Source organism: Cydia pomonella, chromosome 10 (genome assembly GCF_033807575.1).
Source record: "Cydia pomonella isolate Wapato2018A chromosome 10, ilCydPomo1, whole genome shotgun sequence".
NCBI classification, from domain to species: domain Eukaryota; kingdom Metazoa; phylum Arthropoda; class Insecta; order Lepidoptera; family Tortricidae; genus Cydia; species Cydia pomonella.
In genome coordinates this window covers 5,685,237-5,704,273 of record NC_084712.1, presented here as the reverse complement: position 1 = coordinate 5,704,273, position 19,037 = coordinate 5,685,237, and the positions used below count along the sequence as shown (strand labels likewise).

At 36.3% G+C, this 19,037-nt stretch overlaps 2 protein-coding genes across 12 annotated transcripts; one reads left to right on the top strand and one right to left on the bottom strand.

Moving 5' to 3' along the window:
* Window positions 1–43: 43 nt before the first annotated feature.
* LOC133521920 (alpha-(1,3)-fucosyltransferase 10) lies at window positions 44–7,993 on the bottom strand. 11 transcript variants are annotated; one of them, XM_061857060.1, is made up of 6 exons: window positions 7,496–7,993; window positions 7,334–7,407; window positions 5,126–5,205; window positions 3,489–3,562; window positions 3,089–3,304; window positions 1,571–1,902 (listed from the first exon to the last, which is right to left on the bottom strand). In XM_061857060.1, exons 2-6 carry the CDS (start codon window positions 7,360–7,362, stop codon window positions 1,591–1,593), a joined length of 711 nt encoding a protein of 236 aa, XP_061713044.1. In that variant the 5' UTR covers window positions 7,363–7,407; window positions 7,496–7,993; the 3' UTR covers window positions 1,571–1,590. The 11 variants fall into 11 exon arrangements, with proteins under 11 accessions (XP_061713038.1, XP_061713034.1, XP_061713037.1 ...); XM_061857054.1 differs by lacking the exon at window positions 3,089–3,304 and having other exon boundaries at window positions 44–2,361; XM_061857050.1 differs by lacking the exons at window positions 3,089–3,304; window positions 7,334–7,407; window positions 7,496–7,993 and adding an exon at window positions 5,733–5,863 and having other exon boundaries at window positions 44–2,361.
* Window positions 5,948–17,093, top strand: LOC133521916 (DNA-directed RNA polymerase III subunit RPC5). The gene is made up of 9 exons (XM_061857043.1): window positions 5,948–6,037; window positions 8,012–8,053; window positions 8,147–8,365; window positions 8,715–8,877; window positions 9,786–9,901; window positions 10,713–10,853; window positions 12,545–12,713; window positions 13,353–13,540; window positions 14,497–17,093. Exons 2-9 carry the CDS (start codon window positions 8,024–8,026, stop codon window positions 14,914–14,916), a joined length of 1,446 nt encoding a protein of 481 aa, XP_061713027.1. The 5' UTR covers window positions 5,948–6,037; window positions 8,012–8,023; the 3' UTR covers window positions 14,917–17,093.
* The last annotated feature ends 1,944 nt before the right edge of the window (window positions 17,094–19,037 follow it).

Below are 19,037 nucleotides of genomic sequence, written 5' to 3'. Positions count from 1 at the left end.
CTTGTTATGTGTGGCTTTTAAATGAGTGAGGCAATAAAACCAGTTTTTATAAAAGTATAAAAATATATTTAAAAAAAATACTGATGCTCTATCTCAATTGGTGTTTAAACTTAATGTCAATATGATCCTATGATTTGATCTTAGTTTGCATTTGTGACTCTTTCATATATTTCGTTAGCTCTCTTTTTGGCTAGTTCCCAAGAGAAGACCCAATCATTCTGTGGATTAACAGCCAATGACAAAGCTGATAGAGGCTTTGGACAGTTGTAGTGTCTCTTATCTACAATTCTTTTATCATAAATGCCTTTGCTTCGCTTGTGTAATTTGTCACAAATGAAACATTCAAATTCTTCAATAGTCTTCAATGAGTCCATTTGATGGGGTCTCATTCTGAACTCTGTTATCAACCTTTCATTTGTAATGATTTGATAAATTTTGTGTTCTAAATATTGTTCATACAACAAATCATCTTCTAACAACTTTTTAAGATGTTCACTCAAAAGCTTTGGTGTAGGAAAGTCTTCCAGTAAAATTGCTGATTTTTTATTTGGTAACCAATCTCTTATTGAAGGAGATCCGAAGTAAATAGGTACTGACCCAATTCTTATTGCTCTCCAAAACTTTTCAGTTACATAATCTTCACAAACTCCGTTTTCGATAGCTATAATAAACTTGTATTTTGCAATAAACTTCAAAAAATCATCATCACTCAAATGGTTCAGATAATCATCAACAAACTTTGAGGGCAACTTTTTGTTGTTCAGACAACTTCCATAAGAATCTACTTCTATGTATTTCATTAATTCTTTCACATAAGCATCTCGTTCAGTGGATGTTTCACAATCACTCTGTAAATACATAACTGGAGCTATCTCAGTCAAATAAATATTCTTTTCAAAAGTTGTTACAAAGTATTCCTCATTAGTAATATGTTCAATGGATTCCAGATGTTGTAAGGGAAAAGGTACATCACTGTATCTACTCAAAGTAGATGAGTAATTGAATATCCTAAGTATTTGTTCATGCATTAGCTCCTCAACATTCCTTGGGGATTCTTCATGGTACAAACCCCAAATATGCTCTGACTTCTTTGGTAATGGCAAATGGCTGAAGTCAATGGTGCTCCCATAAAACAAGTAAGCATCAACATTATTTCCATAGGGAACACTTCCATTGCTGTAAATGGAACACTTTATATATTCTGGACAGTGTTTAGTTTCCATAGTGCCAGGAAATTCCTTAGTCCACCACAATATCACTGGATATTCTGAGTGTTCATAATTATTAGTTTTTCTATAATCTTTAAAAGTCCAAACTACAAAACAGACGCACAGTAATAATGTTGCACACAGTACTTCATTCAAAGTTACTCGCCATAGTCTTTTGTATATTTTCAAACACAGTTTAATGATAAAAAACATAGCTAATGTCAGGCACTTTCTATGTTTGTCACACTTATTAGCACACATGTCTTATCACCCACTTGCTTATCAGTTAGTGGAGACCCGTCACTTATTTTATCAACAGCTAACTTCCTACCATGTTTCTATGTTACAAAATAAAATACAAATTTTTATGGAAACAATTTAATTAAAAATTCCATCCTCTTTCCCGATGCATATAATAAATATCAAATGCAAGAACTATAATTAAGTCTATGTAGAATATTATATAAATGCTCAAGATCCACCTGCCCATTGTAAAAACAATTAAAAGGCTCAGAGTGTTGAAAACTATTTGAAAGATAGCATAATACATTTCAGCTTCATATGGTACCTGGTCGACGAGGTAGAGGACTATGAATATTACGGACAGCACTAGGGTGGGTCCGGACGCAAGGCAGTGCAAGAAGCCCGGTGACTCCACCAATAATGGTAATATATTGAGAACGAGTGCCAATACCTAAAAGTAACATGACACTATTCAATTTTAGCTTTTGTATACATTTATGCAAAACTGCCATTATGATAGTAACCTCTAATGTCAGTGGATGTGCTTAAAGGTCTTATAATATACAAGGAAGTCTTAAACATTACTTTATTTTAGCTTGGCCAGAGCAAACCCCCTCTCCCTAGTAATGTAATAAAGATCTATTGTCAAGATAAATATTAAATGACAATTTAACAGTCCAATCAATGCCAATGTCGCGCTATTAGACAACAGACCAGTTATAACGGCTAACACATTACATATTATTTGGATAATCAAGTACGACTGCTCGGCTAGATCGTGCACTTGGTCCACTAAGTAGAGTATGATGAACAGAAGTGAGAGCACGAGAGTAGGTGCCACAGCCAAGCAGTGCCACGTCGTAGTGCCGGAGACCATGAACGGCACTACCATAAGAGCCAGTGAAATAACCTAAAAGGAAATACCAATAACTTTCTAACATATGCAATTTTAATTATATTGACTTGTATCTAATATCAAACGGATTCTTAAAAATTATTCACAATCCTGATTCTACATAATATTTTAGATTTTTAAAACTAACAAAACTTGTTTTACTACACTGGTTAGTAACACATACATACTTGTGAAACTTAATTGTTGTTATTATTTGACAGTCTTGACATTGACAATAAGACAATGACACCCGTCAAAATATGTACGTTCGGATAAAATGTTTGATAAATAAACCTACATATTGGCGGGAAATTTTTAAATTTGTTGGGTTTGAGTGATTAAAACAAAATTTGTGGCTATAAGTTCGCTCTGTTATATCGAAATGAAAATACTTTAATAGATATAAATTTACATATTTTCACCTAAGTTGTAATAAAAACATGTAACGTGAAGTTAATTAAAATATCAGGGGCTACTTGAAACCATAGGTTTTGATTGAGTATATTTTACCTTTAAAATAATTGGTAAAATACATTGCAACATAATGAATTTATATATTAGGTTCCAAGCACTCCCTGAGGTCCCGAATAGTCCCGCGTTACGGTGTCTATCTGTTAATTTGTAGCTAAGCAATACTGAAAGTACAACCCCTTTCCCTAGCAACTAAAAACAAATCAAGTGATAATACTATTAGTAAACCTAAGTAGAATAAGCAATATACAAGCCATAGCCAAATTCTCACAAGATTTAAAATAAAGCATTGGACAAATGCCCCAAATACGAATGCTATTTGAAAGCACAGGTATAGTTTTTCCATGAATATGGGTACTTTTTTCCGGACATACAGTATCACAAGAAGAAGCGATATGACGAATGTGGGGCCAGTTGCTATGCAGTACATGTGGCCTTTTGGTTTCGTTAGTAAAGCCGGTAAAATCATAATTATAAATGATAGCCCCTACGACAAAATAAATTCATGAGATTTATATTCAAAGAACAATGTATGTTTTCATTTCAAATATATGAAGCATGATAGTTTCGAATAAACACTACCTAGCAATATATATATATATATGTTTATGATTTATGTGATTTTTTTATAATACCTACTTACGAGGTAAGAATATTCTGTAAGTACTTACAAACTCGACCAGTTTCATTATAAATATATTATATTTAATTAGTTCATTCCATTTCTTATCTACTGGCACAGAATCTGGAAAAAAGGCAAGACACCTGGTAGTTTGAGTTGAGACAAGAACCATCAAGAATTGTTATAAAGATTGCAGGTTATTTACCGTTTATAATCATGTCCGACATTTTATATAGATTCGTTTATCGCGCTTTTCTTATACATGAAAAATTTAATAATTATATTATTTGTTATGAGATTTGTAAGGGAATGTATACATTTTATGCAAAAAAATCCTCAAAAATTGAATGTAACAAATATACATTTCTAAACTTCATAATGACGTCGTAATGTTTTTTTGAGTGATGTTAAACCTTATATAGTTTAGAGATTCGTAAAAATAGGTTTTATTATATTACTAGTGACTACTTGCTAGCGACCCACCCCGTCAAAAAACCTAAACAAATGATACACTTAAACCTCCCTCAAGAATTATTCTATTGATAAGTGAAAACCGGATGAAAATTTTCAGTACTTTTAAAGTTTATCGCGAACATACATACAGACAGACGCAGCGAGGGGACTTTATTTTTTTAACCCCTTTCCAGGGCCCCTACCGGGAAAATCAAAGTTCGTCAATTGCGGGCATTTTTCTCTCTCACTCTAATTACGTCTTAATAAGAGTAAAAGAGAAAGATCCCCGCAATTTGCGAATTTCGGTTTTCGCGGTAGGCCCCCAGGCCGCACAAATCTACAAGGTTTTCACAAAAAAACCCAAATATATTACAATTAATACAGCTTTGATGATTCATTTGAAGACAAGTAACATTTCCTGAAAGTGTAATCTAATTTGAACCTTAAATCGGAATGCTAAAGTTGAAATTCTAATGGTGCGTATGTGGTCGATAAATCGTACTATGCCTGGAAAAGTTTTAAGGTGTTGTAGTGATACCGTCAAGAGGGATAATTAGGGACAAGAGGGCTAACATTAGACCAAGGAAATAGTATAACCCAATTACATGAACGTAACTTTACAATCTTTTCCTACTCCTCTACTGTTATCTGTCATTTATACATTCATTAACACGAATATAAGAATATACATAAACGGTTTCAAGAATAGTTTATATTGTCTATTCCTCATAACAGCACTTGTGCTTTAAAATCGCTATAACGTTACTGCGATTAATGGCTACCAACCTAACAAAATCAAAACTAATACAATTTCAGACTAAGTGCATTGCTGCCAACTTATGAAATATTCATTTGGTTGCATAGTAGAAACAATTGCTTCATAAGTCAGAAACACGCATGTGACACCCGTAATATAGCAACACCCATAGACTACGAAGGCCGCTTAGCGCTGCTTGTTAGTCTCCATATATTTGTTTACCTAAATTAAGATTTATTTTTGTTGACTCGTAGGAAAAGTATTGTATGCAACGTTGTATAAGTAGGTCAAAAAATGCTCGTGGCGTATTTCTTTACAATGTTCGCCTACGCCTTCGGCTCTGGCTCACTCACGCCACTCGCCTTTTTTGACCCTTCTTATACAACTGTTGCATAAAATACTATTAAATCAAGAACTTTAGAATTTCTTTAGAACGAAAAGTAAAGTTTAGCACTTTATCTACCAGTTAAGCTTACTTGAAGATTGTGAAAGGCCAACGATGACTTTATTCGTCGGATAAATGGCAAACAGCTTATTTAGGACTTGCTTGGACATTCTGAAACAAACCTTAGGGTAAATTTTGAACTAGCTAGATTAGTTTATTCAGTCATAAAACATTGTCTAAAGTCTAAAGTTACCCCTCAGTCTCGATCTTGACAGAATTATCTTGGCCCCATTTCGTAGAACTACAATTTATAATTTACTATTTAAATTTAGATTTGGAAATAAGCAATATGCATTATGGTTGCTTGTTTAATTAAGCAATTTTTAAGGGTCATCCATGAGACTTATATGAGGTAGGGGCTTCTAATAATCTACCCAAGCCTTGTATCCTAAAAGTCAGAAGTGTGTGAATATAAGTTATGAGTACTGTAGATAAGTAGTACCTACTTCACACAACTGCTGTATTAATTTCCAGCATGAAAATAGCACTGTAATAAAGCTTAGAAAAAAAGAAAATGAAAGGCACTGATTAGAAATAAAATTATATTGGTTTTTACGCGTAGTTATCCATAATTATAACATCATCTAACAGTTACTTATAAAACCATGTTCATATGTATGATATGTAAGGAAGGTCACCTTGCTTACTCTGAAAGCAAACTCCTTTGTTAGCTTCACCACTTTCTCCTTTTAAATTTGCTTTGTTAGCCCCCCTTAGCCATGGCCAGCCAGATTTGAGCAGACATGCATACATTTTTGCATATTTATTACGCAATATTAATTGTGCATCCTCTTTCATTAGCAATGAAGACTAAATCCAGTACCAAAATCACCAATAAAACCAAGTAACATGTGCCGTATATCAAAAACGTCCACACCCGAGCTAGATTTAAAAGAAAACACTGAACAAATGCACCAAACGTAAAGCATATTTGAAAGAAAAGGTACATTTTTTCCATAAATAGAGGTACTCTTTTATAAATGTACAATTCGATAAATAAAAGCGATATTATTAAAGTGGGGCCAGTTGATATGCAGTACATATGCCCCGACGGGGGATTCAGTATGTATGGTAAAATCACCAATATGAATAAAGATGTTGCCTAGAAAAAAAGAAAAATATATTAGATCTTGTTATGTTTTGTCTTGAAACCTGAAAAACTAATTATAATTTTTAAGAATCGTATCGTAAGTTTTTAGCTCTAATATCTTATAATCTCGCTATAGTTAAAGGCTGTAGCTGTAACTATAGTCCTCTCATTATCAGCTATAACTTATAGCTGTTATTGGGATGGTACCCGAGACTTTCCAAAAATCTCCAGTATTTAATTCTAAGTAGCCTATATACAGTACGGTATTATTTGCTCCTGATTACTCCTGAAATATTCATTTAAATTGTATGGTGTAAGGGACCATTGTAATCTGTATGAAATGCTTAATATAACTAACGTATTTATTTTGATAATTGTTAATAATGTATCCATGTAAATAGCTTTGCAAATGCCACATATTACGTGATCTTTTTCTAGAAGTTAAGAATGGATATAGTAAGTTATCCTTAAAAGATAGACATTTCACATCGCGGACTTTTTTGTAGACCTATGAATGAGAAACAACCCCACCATACATTGTGTTGTTATAGATCAATTAGGCAGCGTTTTCGATTAAAGCTCCTAGCCAGCGTGATTTTTTCCGACAACATCGTTATATTTCAAACAATTTACACAAAACCTTAACAAGTTATAACTTAAGCCTTCCTCAAGAATCACTCTATTGATAGATGAAAGTCGTATGAAAATCCGTTCAGTAGTTTTTAGTTTTGGAGTAGTTTTATAAGATGTAGTGAATTGACGTTTTCCCCTAGAATTGCGGACACTAGGTTGCGTGACAGTCGTGCACGCTCCCATGTCACACAACTTTGTCAGTAGAAAAGGCGCGAAATTAAAATATTCTGTGGGACGATAACCCTTTGCGCCTACATTTTTTAAATTTGCCTCTTTTTTCTACTGAACTGATGACAAACAATGGGCTGATGAAATGAGCCAGCCATGGCTTGACAGACTAGGTTTACGTAGTTTCAAAACTAGTTTTTACTAGAAAATCACTGCACGACTTTTTTGCCAAGCACCTAAAATAAGCGGAAAACCTCTATGGGTGATTTGGTAAAATCACTTTGGGACTTCACATGACCATTACTTTACTTGATTCTGATTTACAATATATAAGATCTTAATACTTACAAATTGAACCATTTTGAGGATAAAAACATTGTATTTTAATAGTTTGTTTACATTTATATTACGAGATACTTGTGCTGAAAAAAGAAGATAAGTATTAAGTAATATAATAAATCTGGTGTAGGTATATAGTTAATTATTGCAAGTAATAATATAGATACATACTATTCATCGTGACTAACGCCTAATTTTATCTTAATATACTTGAAAATTAATTACATTATCTATTTATTTTCACATTTCACTCAATACTTCTAAAAATAATAAACAATCCTAAATGACGGACCCATTTTTCATCTAACGTTTATCCGACTGCCGAAGGGAGGGGTTTAGCTATTTTTTTTAATACTTGGAAGGTTGTATAATATCAATAATATGATTATTGGCATAAAGCCCGCACTACAAAGGCTGACAAACAAGCTTCCGACGGACCCATGTTGGTCCAATGTCATCCTGACCTTGGTCGGTGGTCGGTGCTCAATACAAACGACTTTGAATAGCTATTCGAGTTCACTATTCGAACGTCACAAAAAGTGCATATTACTCAAACATCCGCATCCGCGAACCGAACTGTCCAATCCAAGTACAACCCAAAGTGAAACGTCGGATCTAATTTGGGATGTTTCACTATTATATTTTAATTTAATTTCATGAAACGCATATGTTATTTTTGCATTGAAGACATTGTTAACGATGGAAGAAGAAGATCCTGTTGTTCAAGAGGTAAAATCCCTTGAAAAAGAGCTTTTACAACGTGGTATGCGGTTAGGTTATGTTATTGTGCACGGACTCAGTTTCAAATTCTTTTTATTTCAGATTCCAGTGTTTTTATCTCAAGCGTTGGCTAGCAACTTGTACATATATCAGTACCCCGTGAGACCGGCGAACAGAGAATGGAAGGATGTTAATGTGGTCAATGCATTTATCAAACCTAATAACCAACTGGTACGGTTGGAGGTTGGGTTGGACACCTACAGCGATAAGTACTGCTCGTCTAAAGGCGAGCAGATAGCCATAAACACCGATGGCCAACAGGTAAGCTCTGGTAGTAAATAAAACGACTACACAAATATACTAATCGTCTAAGTAGGATATCATATGGACTGCACTTACTCCATAATTTAAGTTTTAAAATAGGGATGCCATCATCAAGGCGTTATACATTTAACACATACGCAAACTGCTGTGGTCAAAATGGGTGGACATTTTCACAGTTTTTATTGGTTTTAAATGTTAATTTCAAATCATTGTTTGTCATTTGAAGAAAAGAAAACATTATGTATGCTTTTCAAGTTATTATTCCAGTTTTTCAAAAAACATCACTTAGAGAAAAATACAAGCACAATGAAATCTATTTTGTTTCAACTATTCTGTTTATGATCAGGAATCGAGGTACATTAAGGACAAAGAGCGGGAGAAGGCTCAGTACTTCAATAGCGGGATTATGGATAAGATGATGTTTGAAAGCAGTGCGCCATGCCTGGATACACAGCACTATGCAGTGGCCATTTTACAGGACAAGGAGCTGCACTGCACACCAATTAAAGGTATAGGTCAATTATAATGAAATTGAATGTATACATTGGAAACACACAATTACAAACAATAAATAATATTGAGATAAGAATATAGCTGGTTCTCATCATACAAAATGTTGGATCAGCAAACTGAGGCTCTTTGGACGTAAAATTGGGGCTTTTCATGACACACAAACAATTAACACTTAGAAGACTTAGCTTAAACCAGCAAAATCAATTTACTGGGTGCCAAGCACAATGGCAACCTACCTTTTCTTAAAGCTCTTGGTCGTTTTTTTAACCCTAATAACTTGGGTTTGGATTATACCAGATAAACAAAATTCTTGGCATTGATGTTGATAGTAGATTTATTAAATGTATAAAGTTTCAATTGCATAGCTCTTTTACTTTAGATTTTATTAATATCTAGAAAACCCCAATTTCGTCACTGACTGATGATCATCAAAATTCTTAGGGTACTTCCTGAAGTCCTAGAAAGTTGAATTTGGTATGTAAGCTGGTATTAGTACACAAGCAACTAAATAATTCTAAAACTTGGAATTTTTACCCCCAACCCCTTAAACTAGGGGATGGAAATTTGTATGAGACTTCCGTAAAATTTTATTGTAGAGGTCTGAAAGTTGATATTGGGACTCCTTGTTATAAATAATAAAATACAATAGGGCTTGTATGTTAAAGCTTGGCGAGTTAGAAGCTTAGCTCTACATCAGATCTCATAACTGTTTGACAGTGCGAGCCATATGGTTTCGTCTCGGCAACATTTTACATGAAAATATTTTTGGTGGGATGATTTTCCTTGTTAAGATTTGCTATTCTTTTTAAAGGTTTGCAGCTTGCTAACCTCTGCTCTAGTTAAGCATAGCAAAGTGTTTTGTAGAAAACCCAGCTCTGATATTATAAAATGTTGTAATTTTTAGGGATTGTGCAAATGAGACCATGTTGCTCCTATTACGACAAGCAAGACAAGCGGAAGCATGATAAAAACAAGGCTGAAAACTCTGATGATGAAGAAAAAGAACCTGAGGCTCAGCAGGTCTGTATAGTATACTTAGACGGTCCATAAGTTCTGTCACAAAGGTTTTTACTGATGAAAAAGTTAAAGGTAAAGAGAAATAAAAATGAAGATTTTTTATGAATCGAGTTTACGATCTTAAGTGTGATACTGAGACATACAATACAATTTATTTTTAACACACCTGTTAGTCCACCCAATCCAGTCCACCATTTTTTTGATGAATAGGCTGTTCCACACAGAGCGAGCATACCAACAAGGCAATTTCCTCACCGGCCAGTGTAGACGTGCCTCGGCCGAGGCGGCGCGCTCTGTGTGGACCCGCCTATTTGTGGGATGAAAAATACAAAATTAGGCTTCAAAGGCAACATAAATATGCTATATGTGTTACAAAGGGACAAAGTTGTTGTTTAACCCCTTATGCTATTATTGATACACCAGCAAGCGAAAATTCCAAAATTCCATTTTAATCCTCTTCCTTAAATAGTTGGGCATTCCACGAGAATGTCGCTTGCGTACAGCCATTCTTCTAACACTTCCGAAAATGCCGAGAAAAGAACATTGGGTTGGGGTAATATTTCATGGCTAACAAATTAGCAGTATATTCTCGAACTTTTCGGGTCTGATAGAAGTAACTGCCTTACAAAGCAAAGGCGTTACGTAAGCGACATTCTCGTGGAATGCCCCAGTTTCGATATTTAGTGGCCATACTGGCTGTAAGAAAAACCATTGGAAATAACATCAACTTTCTTCTTTTAAGACATTAATGTGTTTCAATGTTATTTTAAATCAAACATCAATGAATTATTAAAATTTTGTCATTTTTTTATAGGTAACGGTAAAATTCGCCCGGCAAGAAACGGATGTGGCCAAGAAGGCCCGGGAGAAATCGTACGAGTCCATATCACAGCGCATCGCCGAAGAGCCCTGGTACCACGCGCTATGGAAGCATGCTGACACGGACTATGCAGATGTGAGTAATTGATTTTAAGGCATGTGTTTTGCTGTCTTGTACATGTGCCTTGCTGTCTTATAGGTTTAGAGTCATTTATTATTATTCGACTCTGTTGTCATCTCTCACGCCGCTCCCCGGATACCCGGATAGCCTAGAGTGAGTTATTATTACGGGCAAAGTTGAAGGCACCAGACCTCAGGGCCCTCCCCCAACTAGATGGTGTGCTCAAATCACTGCACCTATGCAATTAAAACTGCACGAGACCATGCGCTTGGCGAGGAATAGAAGCCTATGGAGATATCTGGTCTTCAATAGAAGGACATGATGTCACGATACGACGAAAGCATTGAGGGACCGACTGACGAAGAAGAAGATTTGAATCTGATTCCTGAAAAAAAAGTAGTTAAATGTAACCACAAGCACTGCTTTCACAGACACTGTTTTCATGGACATGTTCCTGAAGTTAGCATTGACATTTTCGACAGCAACTTTTTTTGTAGCTGGTTGAGAAATGCAGTTATAAAATAGTGTAACATAACACAACTCTCTGATTTAAAATTAAAAAAAGAGTTCATAAATCATCTGCATTTAAGTATTTTATGATTTCTATTGCTTGCGATTGCTGCTCCTTTAACCCCACGCCTATAGTGGGCGGCGCTTGGTTGTGGATAACCCACTAGTTATCACCAAAGCCATTGCTCTCTAAAACCCTTTAAGCTTTGGCTTTTTTAGCGCTTCATAATACAGGTAAGCAAGTCTCTCTTCGAATGTCTGATATCCATTCCTAAACGCTTACACCTTGAATCAATCAATCAATTATAAGTATTATAATGCGTATGCCATTTTCAACTTTCTATTAATGAAAATAGGATCAATATTGCAAATTCATGTTTAAAGTGAAGGACTGGGTATCTAGCGCGTTGAGCACAGGTGTCATATTTTTTAATTAAAGAGGGGATACCCTTTTATTTTAGTGGTAAATCTGAAAAGGAAACCCCTTCCTAGAGCTAATCAAAATGAAGGTTAAGCAATTCAAAGGAAAAGCAAATTGTTGGGGCTATTCGATAAATGACTAAACCATTTAAAGGCATTCTTCTGGGAAGAGGTGCACGGGAGGACGGGTCCCTGCTACGAACAGCAAAACAATTAAGAGCTATATTGACACATACACATATACCCCCTTATTCATAAACGTGTACTAAAGTTACGATGCCGCTAATAATCGTTTGTCCCTTTCCATCATACCAATACGTCGGAAAGGGACAAACGATTATTAGCGACATCGTAACTTTAGTACACGTTTATGAATAAGGGGGATATAGTTTACCAAATAACCGTATTGAACATTAAAATATTTTGGTAACAACTGGGAATAAAACTTGCTAGTCCCACCTGCCACTTGTTACCACCAATCTGAATTGGTGGTCTTTGGGGTTAAAATGCTAAAAAGGCTATTTAGGATTTAAATAGGTACTTTAATAGCTTGCCTAAAAAACGGAATAGTGCCAAATCTCAGGTTTCTGACATTATTAGAAAAATAAAGAAGCCGCGTTTGGAAAAGCCACTGATGGAATGCTCGAAAGTTTAACTCCTTAATTCCAACTGAAGCATATCAGTTTAGCCGAAAATAACTAGGTGTAGTAGGTTATGGCGATTTTTGAAATTTTAAATTACTCAGATTCAAGATTGATAAACGCCTTTGTTGACAGCTCGAGCGCCTGAAGTTATTCAGTGCAACTCCAGGACAAGGCTCAGCGCTGTCGCTCCGCGGGCGAGAATACGTGCGAGCCCTGGTGCCGCCGCCGCCGCTCGACGAGGCCCAGGCGGCCCCCAAGCGGCCCGACCCGGCCGACCAGCTCGCTGACATACTTAACAACGGTGACTGTCATGTCTTGATAAATACAAACATTACTTATTAAATATTACTTAAATAAAAATATTAATAATGTATGTGTAAGCTCTATATGTTTTGTCGTTATTTATGTATATATTATAAGAAATATAAGTATGTATATTTATGTATGTATGGTATGTTATTGTATTATATTTGGTTGTTGTTGTTAAAGTATAAGCACCGCCCACAATCTCTCTGCTTAGCCTAAAGGTTGACTAGTAGAGAATGCCTCATGGCATTAAGTCCGCCTTTTGTGCTATAAGGTTTTCTTTTGTGCAATAAAGATTAAATAAATAAAATTAACTCGGGAAAAAATATCTGCAATCATCCTCATCACACAAATAAATCTATATCTACTCCGATTCAAACTTTCAGTATTGAAGGCAGTGTTGAAATTTGACACGATTTATTATTTCCATAAATTCTAGTTTTAACGCTATCATTGCCAGATCCCAACGGACGCGGCGATTAATACAGCAAAAATTAATGTGGTGGTTGTGCGAATTGAGTAAAGAATGACTGATATCTAACTGATATACAATGTGCAGGTGACATTACCTTCACAGACAACGTCGTAATTGTTTTATTTGAGTGTATTTATCTCTAACAATTTCCATTTCCAGCCAAACTCATGACGTTCGACGATCTCCGCTCGCTGATTCGCACGGAGTCCGGGCCGCTCAGCGAGTCCGCGCTGCTGTCGCTGCTGAGCGGCCACGCGTGCTGCGTGCGCGGCCTGTGGACGGCGCGCTCGGCGGCCCTCGGCGCCGGCGCCACGGCCGCCGTGTGGCGAGCTGCCAGGGACCATGTGGTGAGTACACTCAAACTACCTTACCTTACCTTCTAGAGACCAGTCAAGCCAACATATAAGCCAATGATCAAGACTTAGCTGATTTCTCGGAATCTGGGCCGTTGAGGGATTCCACCCTACTATTCCTACTCAGTGTCAAAGCGTGCTTTTTGCGTGGACTGTGGACCGCGAGACCCTCGGCCCTCGGTGCTGGGGCTACAGCGGCGTTGTGGCAAGCTGCGAGGGATCATGTAGTGAGTTTAACCTATTAGCGAGGCTTGAAACATGTTCTTTGAGCATGCAGCCTATGGTTCACTCACTACTGTACCTGATTAGAGATCTATTTTTGCCTGCTCTAGAACCCCTAATTGCAAATTATAATGTTTTTCATCAAATTTATAGCTTTCTTACTAAGTGTGAGAAGAGAAAGTTCATCTGCAGTAAAAGTTTGGAGAGGGGATTTTCTTTAAGAATTTACAGTCGGACCCAACTACTAACTGCGCCGAATTTTTAATACTTATAATAATAGTGAATGAGAGCCAAATCGATATATGAGATGCCAGTTATTCTGCCATACTGCCAATGATGAGCGTGGTCAAAGCAACGTTACCGTGCTAACCTACCCTTCCTCATATCATTATTTAAGACGAGATGGGGAAACTGTTATCCTAGGTCTGGCTCGATACGGGCCGTTTCAAAATTCAAAAATTCAAAATTCAAAAATTTATTCTGCAAGTAGGCCTCAAGGGCTCTTTTACAAGTCAATACAACATTTATAGTAGTTTAAGTATTTAACCCTTTGAACGCCACGCCTATCGTACGCGGCGCGTAATCGTGAACCTTGTCGTTACGCATGAAGGTTGATATTGGGCTGTAGTCGCGCGTCATATGACGTCTTCGGCGGTCAAAAGATTAAAACTGTAATTGTGGTTTTAAGAATGTATATTATTAAACAAGATATTGTATTATTCTTACAGCTTTACCTGTTCACCCAACACTCGTACATCGACCGGCGGAAGGTAGCGGCGGCGGTGCGCCTGCCGCCGCAGGACGTGCTGGACATCATCCGCTCCGTCGCCAAGTTCAACCCCAAGACCGGCTGGGAGCTCCTCATCCCCCCCGACTCCGCCTTCGAGGCCAAACACCCCGAACTTATCCAACGACAAAACCTCTACTGGGAGGCCAGGCAACGACTATTCAACGAGATGCTCATGGGAGAAACTGTCCCCAAGCGACAGCGCAAAAAATCACAAAGAGACTCCATCAGTTCTGACATCATGAGCCCGAAAGCCAGGACCAATAGTGTGAGCGAAGAAGACAGTGGAAAGAGAAAGAAGTCGGTGACCGGTGGGAAACGGACTAGGAATGTGAGCTCGAGTAGTGTGCACGATACGTGATTGTGTGTGTAGATAGGTTATCAAATTGTGTGGTGATACTGGTGAGGCGTTGTTTAAAGCTGATGGAGCTAGACTGGATGCTTTTAAAAGGTATGAAATATACAAGTATTTAACAGTACAGTAGGTAGCATTGTAACCATTGACTATAATTGCGTTGTTGATGTAGTTTTAGCTGACAATTTATACATTAGCTGGGAATTGTATACGCAAAAGGATCTGCTTTACTGTGACAATCAACTTATGTCTTTTTTTTTCCATAACTAGAACTGTTTCTGCAATGTGAGAAGGACCTTTCACAAGTAGATCTCTATTTAGGCCAGGGCTTCTGTTGATGCTGTCTGCTGTGCACAGCACAGCGTCAAATTGTACTCTATTCTATAAAAAATTACGCAGCATATGAGTTGAGTCGGTTTTACAGCTAACTTACATTGTTCATTCAGGAATAATGTTAGAATTAAAATGATATGCTCTAAAGAATATATGTTATTCAAAACAGTCTAAATAGCTAAAATACCTGAATGTTGCATAGGTAAAACCTTGGTGAAAGTCAAAATTATCCATGTTTTTATCATGTGAATTTATACATTTTATGTAGGTATGGAGTAAAAAATTTGCTTAGCCTTTTGAACGCTTTATGTCATAAACACAAACACCACTCAAACGCTAAGCTCCCGGGTGCAAGCGAGCTAATGTAAACCTTACTTGAAAGTGTGAAGGTTACTTTGACAGCTCACATCATGACACCTATAGTTGTCCTTGGCGCTGTGGGTACGATTAGTAACGACGCCTTTAGGGGTTCTTGGCGTTCAAAGGGTTAAATTGTTAACCATTCGGTATTTTGAATCAGCACTGAATATAAAAATCGTGTTAAAATGGTGTTTTATATTATAGCACAATGTTATTTTATTAGACACTTATTATTTTGACCTGTACTGTAATCAAATTAACCTTGCCAAAACTTTGGCCATTTTGTGGCACATTTCGATTTTGCCTCCTGTAGTCAAAAATAAGGTCTTTGCATTTCTTCACAATATATGTACTATCATTTTAATATTGAAATAAAATTAAAACCCCTTTTTTATATTCATAACAAATGTAAATAAGAAGATGCAATGTAACTGATTTTTCTTTTTATCACACTTGCTCGAAAAAGATCTTATTTCATGCAGGTGTGCTGAAGGACAAAGGCCTATTTTGTTCCCGAGGGAGTTATGGATTGTGAAAAAAAAGCTATAACTCCCTAGGAAATTATAGCTTTTTTTTTAATTAGGTCACTTATTCATACAAAGTAGCATAAATGAGTTTTACTTTTAAAATACTGACGTTTATAATTTATTTAATTTGATGTTTAAAATATTTTTACATAATTTTCAATCGTGGCTGAATGCCGAATAGGTCTGTGCCTTCGATGCCTCACCTGCCAAGAAATTACAAAATGGCGGACGAATGTTTGATATGTCACCATATTTAAGAATTATTTTGCTTAAAATTTAGTTTTTTCTTCGCAAGTGTGATGAAAAACATTGTGTGTACCTCTGGGGGTAAGAATATTGCAAACTCGGGTCTTTAATTCCCTCAAGTCTGCGGCTGTCGGGAATTACCACCCTCGTATCCAAAATTTCACTTACCCCCCTCATTGCACAATGTACTATTTCAATTACATAAATTTTTTTTTCTAATGTAGCGTTTCAAATTATTGTGTCAGACCAAGTTAAGTTGGCAGCGATTTTGATAGCCCAGACGGTGCGTTAAGGTAAACGTCATAATTGTATTGTATTTATTGTATACATGTACAGTACAGTAATGCATCAAGATGCATGGATCTCATAGAAGATGAATGGATGAATGAATTCTATGGATGAATTTAATAGAAGATTGACATTTAAAATAACACTTGCACAGTCTGGGCTGTCAAAATCACTGCCAACATAGCTTGGTCTGACTCTACCTAGTCTTGTCATCTATTTAGAATACTCTGTGGAAAAATATCAACTGTATAAATTATCAAAAATATGTGGTTAAATGTTATATTCAGCAAATAACATAATTTATTAATAGATTCAAGACTCCAGTCTCCAGTGTAAAATATTGACGTTATTGTGTAGTCACCTAAATAACAACAACGTGATTTTTTTTAGGTTGTTACTTTTTTATCAAAAATAAACTATATTATTTAATTATTGTGTTTCTAAATTATGCCTGAAAGTTATTATCAACCTAGATTTTTTAACCATGTTCAACTTAATTTAACATGGATTTCCCGGTATGTAGCGGAAATGCTTCGTAGAGGCAAAACGACAACGTGTCGTGAATAGCGCTGAATGGGTTAAGAATATTTTCGGCAGGCTAGGACCTTCACGACGCAGGTTGTATGAGACATCTTGTAAAACTGCGGTGGCAGCATGGTTCCATGGTTTATCACTTGTCACTATGCCCGTCACTTTCACGTTTACATACTTGTTAGAACGTGACAAACATGGTGACAAATGATAAAGGGTCGACCATATTAGCCCTATAGATTACTGTACAACATGTCAACTGCTGCACAATTAGTGATGACCCAAGTGGTTAGGATATTGGTAATTTCAATATACCTAGCTACAATATTATAATTTTTAAATACTTACTACTTAAAAAGGGTTGAAAGAAAGAACATTTAGTAACAAATAGTTATTTATTTCTGATTTGAACAAAAAAATTGATTCTTTGCTAACATTAACTTACTTGATGGGTAAGATAACTTTTAACTTTCGTACTGTAGGCAGCAAAAATACCTTTTTGGTGACGTAACCCTTTTGTAAAGTGAAGGAGCCACATTTAAAAAAAAAAACGAGAAACATTGAAGAGCGGGAGTTTGTTTACTTTTTTCTTATTATTACAAGTATTCTCGTGGAGCCCCCATGTAGGCAAGGGGCCAAATGTAACTGACACACCACACCCTTATTTCTATGGTAACAAATGTTATACGATAGATTTGGCCACTTTGACCGTGACTGTATTTGATGCTCACTGTACACTAAACAAGAGTGTTTAGATTCATTCGCTATTTGATCGCTTGGCTATTTTTGCTGCTAACTGTACAACTAATGGCTCTATGTATGCTGACTAAACTCCACTTGCACCATCCCACTAAACCGGGGTTAACCGGTTAAACCGTTAACCCAGTGTCAAATTGTACTGGTTACCAAGGTAACTCCAAGTTTAGTGGCCTTAAGCGCCACTTGCACTAACCCGGGGTTAACTGGTTAACCCAGTGTCCAACAGTGTTGGACGAACGTTAATTAGGATTAACCATTACAAATTGACACAACACACATTGACGTCCTATACACTCTTAGCAACGGTCCGTCCTAAGAGAGTTACGAGCGGTCGGGTTGAGCTGGAGCGAGGCCAGAAGACGAGCTGAAGATAGGAAGGCGTGGCGCGAGCTTGTGAAGGCCCTTTGCACCTCTGGGGTGCTTTAGGACAACAACAACATTACAAATTGAACCGTAAACTGTAATCGTCCGTTACGGTTCAATTTGTAATGCTTATGGCCAAAAATTAACGATCGGCCAACACTGGTGTCAAATTGTACTGGTAACCATGGTAACTCAAGGTTTAACTGGTTAACCCCCAATTAGTAGGATGGTGCAAGTGGCCCTAAGCAAGGTATTATCCTAGCCATTTTGTTTACAATTGGTCATTCCAACAAAGTACAAGACATTTATCATACAGGCTGTTTTAAATCCTCCGGCATAATCACAATTTGGTAAATCATACAAAAACACCCTGTATGCTTGTATTAACTGAATTTTGTTAACCTAAGAAGCTATTTAAGCTAAATAACTTTATTAAATAAGCTAAATACATCGATAATGCTTGTTAACTTGTGATTTTTGGATTCGAAAAATATTAAATTTTGTTTTCCTTAATTTCTAATAAACGTACATAAATATATATTTTTTCTATTTGGTGCAACATTCTCATAAAATATGGAATAATATATTCGTAACGTTTTTAGCACACAACTACTGTAAAATATTAGTTATTTGTATTAATATTTGTTATATAAATGCTTTACAAGTAATAACAAAGAGACAACTATTAAAAAACTAATTTTCACCACACCAGCTCCTCTC

What these genes read in the sequence shown, in the direction of transcription:
- LOC133521920 (XM_061857054.1), bottom strand. Translation starts at nt 1,469, where the DNA reads ATGTGTGCTAATAAGTGTGACAAACATAGAAAGTGCCTGACATTAGCT.
- LOC133521916 (XM_061857043.1), top strand. Translation starts at nt 8,024, where the DNA reads ATGGAAGAAGAAGATCCTGTTGTTCAAGAG. An exon ending in AAGAACCTGAGGCTCAGCAG is followed by an intron (nt 9,902 to 10,712) that starts GTCTGTATAGTA and finishes ATTTTTTTATAG; the next exon opens with GTAACGGTAAAATTCGCCCG. An exon ending in GAGCTGCCAGGGACCATGTG is followed by an intron (nt 13,541 to 14,496) that starts GTGAGTACACTC and finishes TTATTCTTACAG; the next exon opens with CTTTACCTGTTCACCCAACA.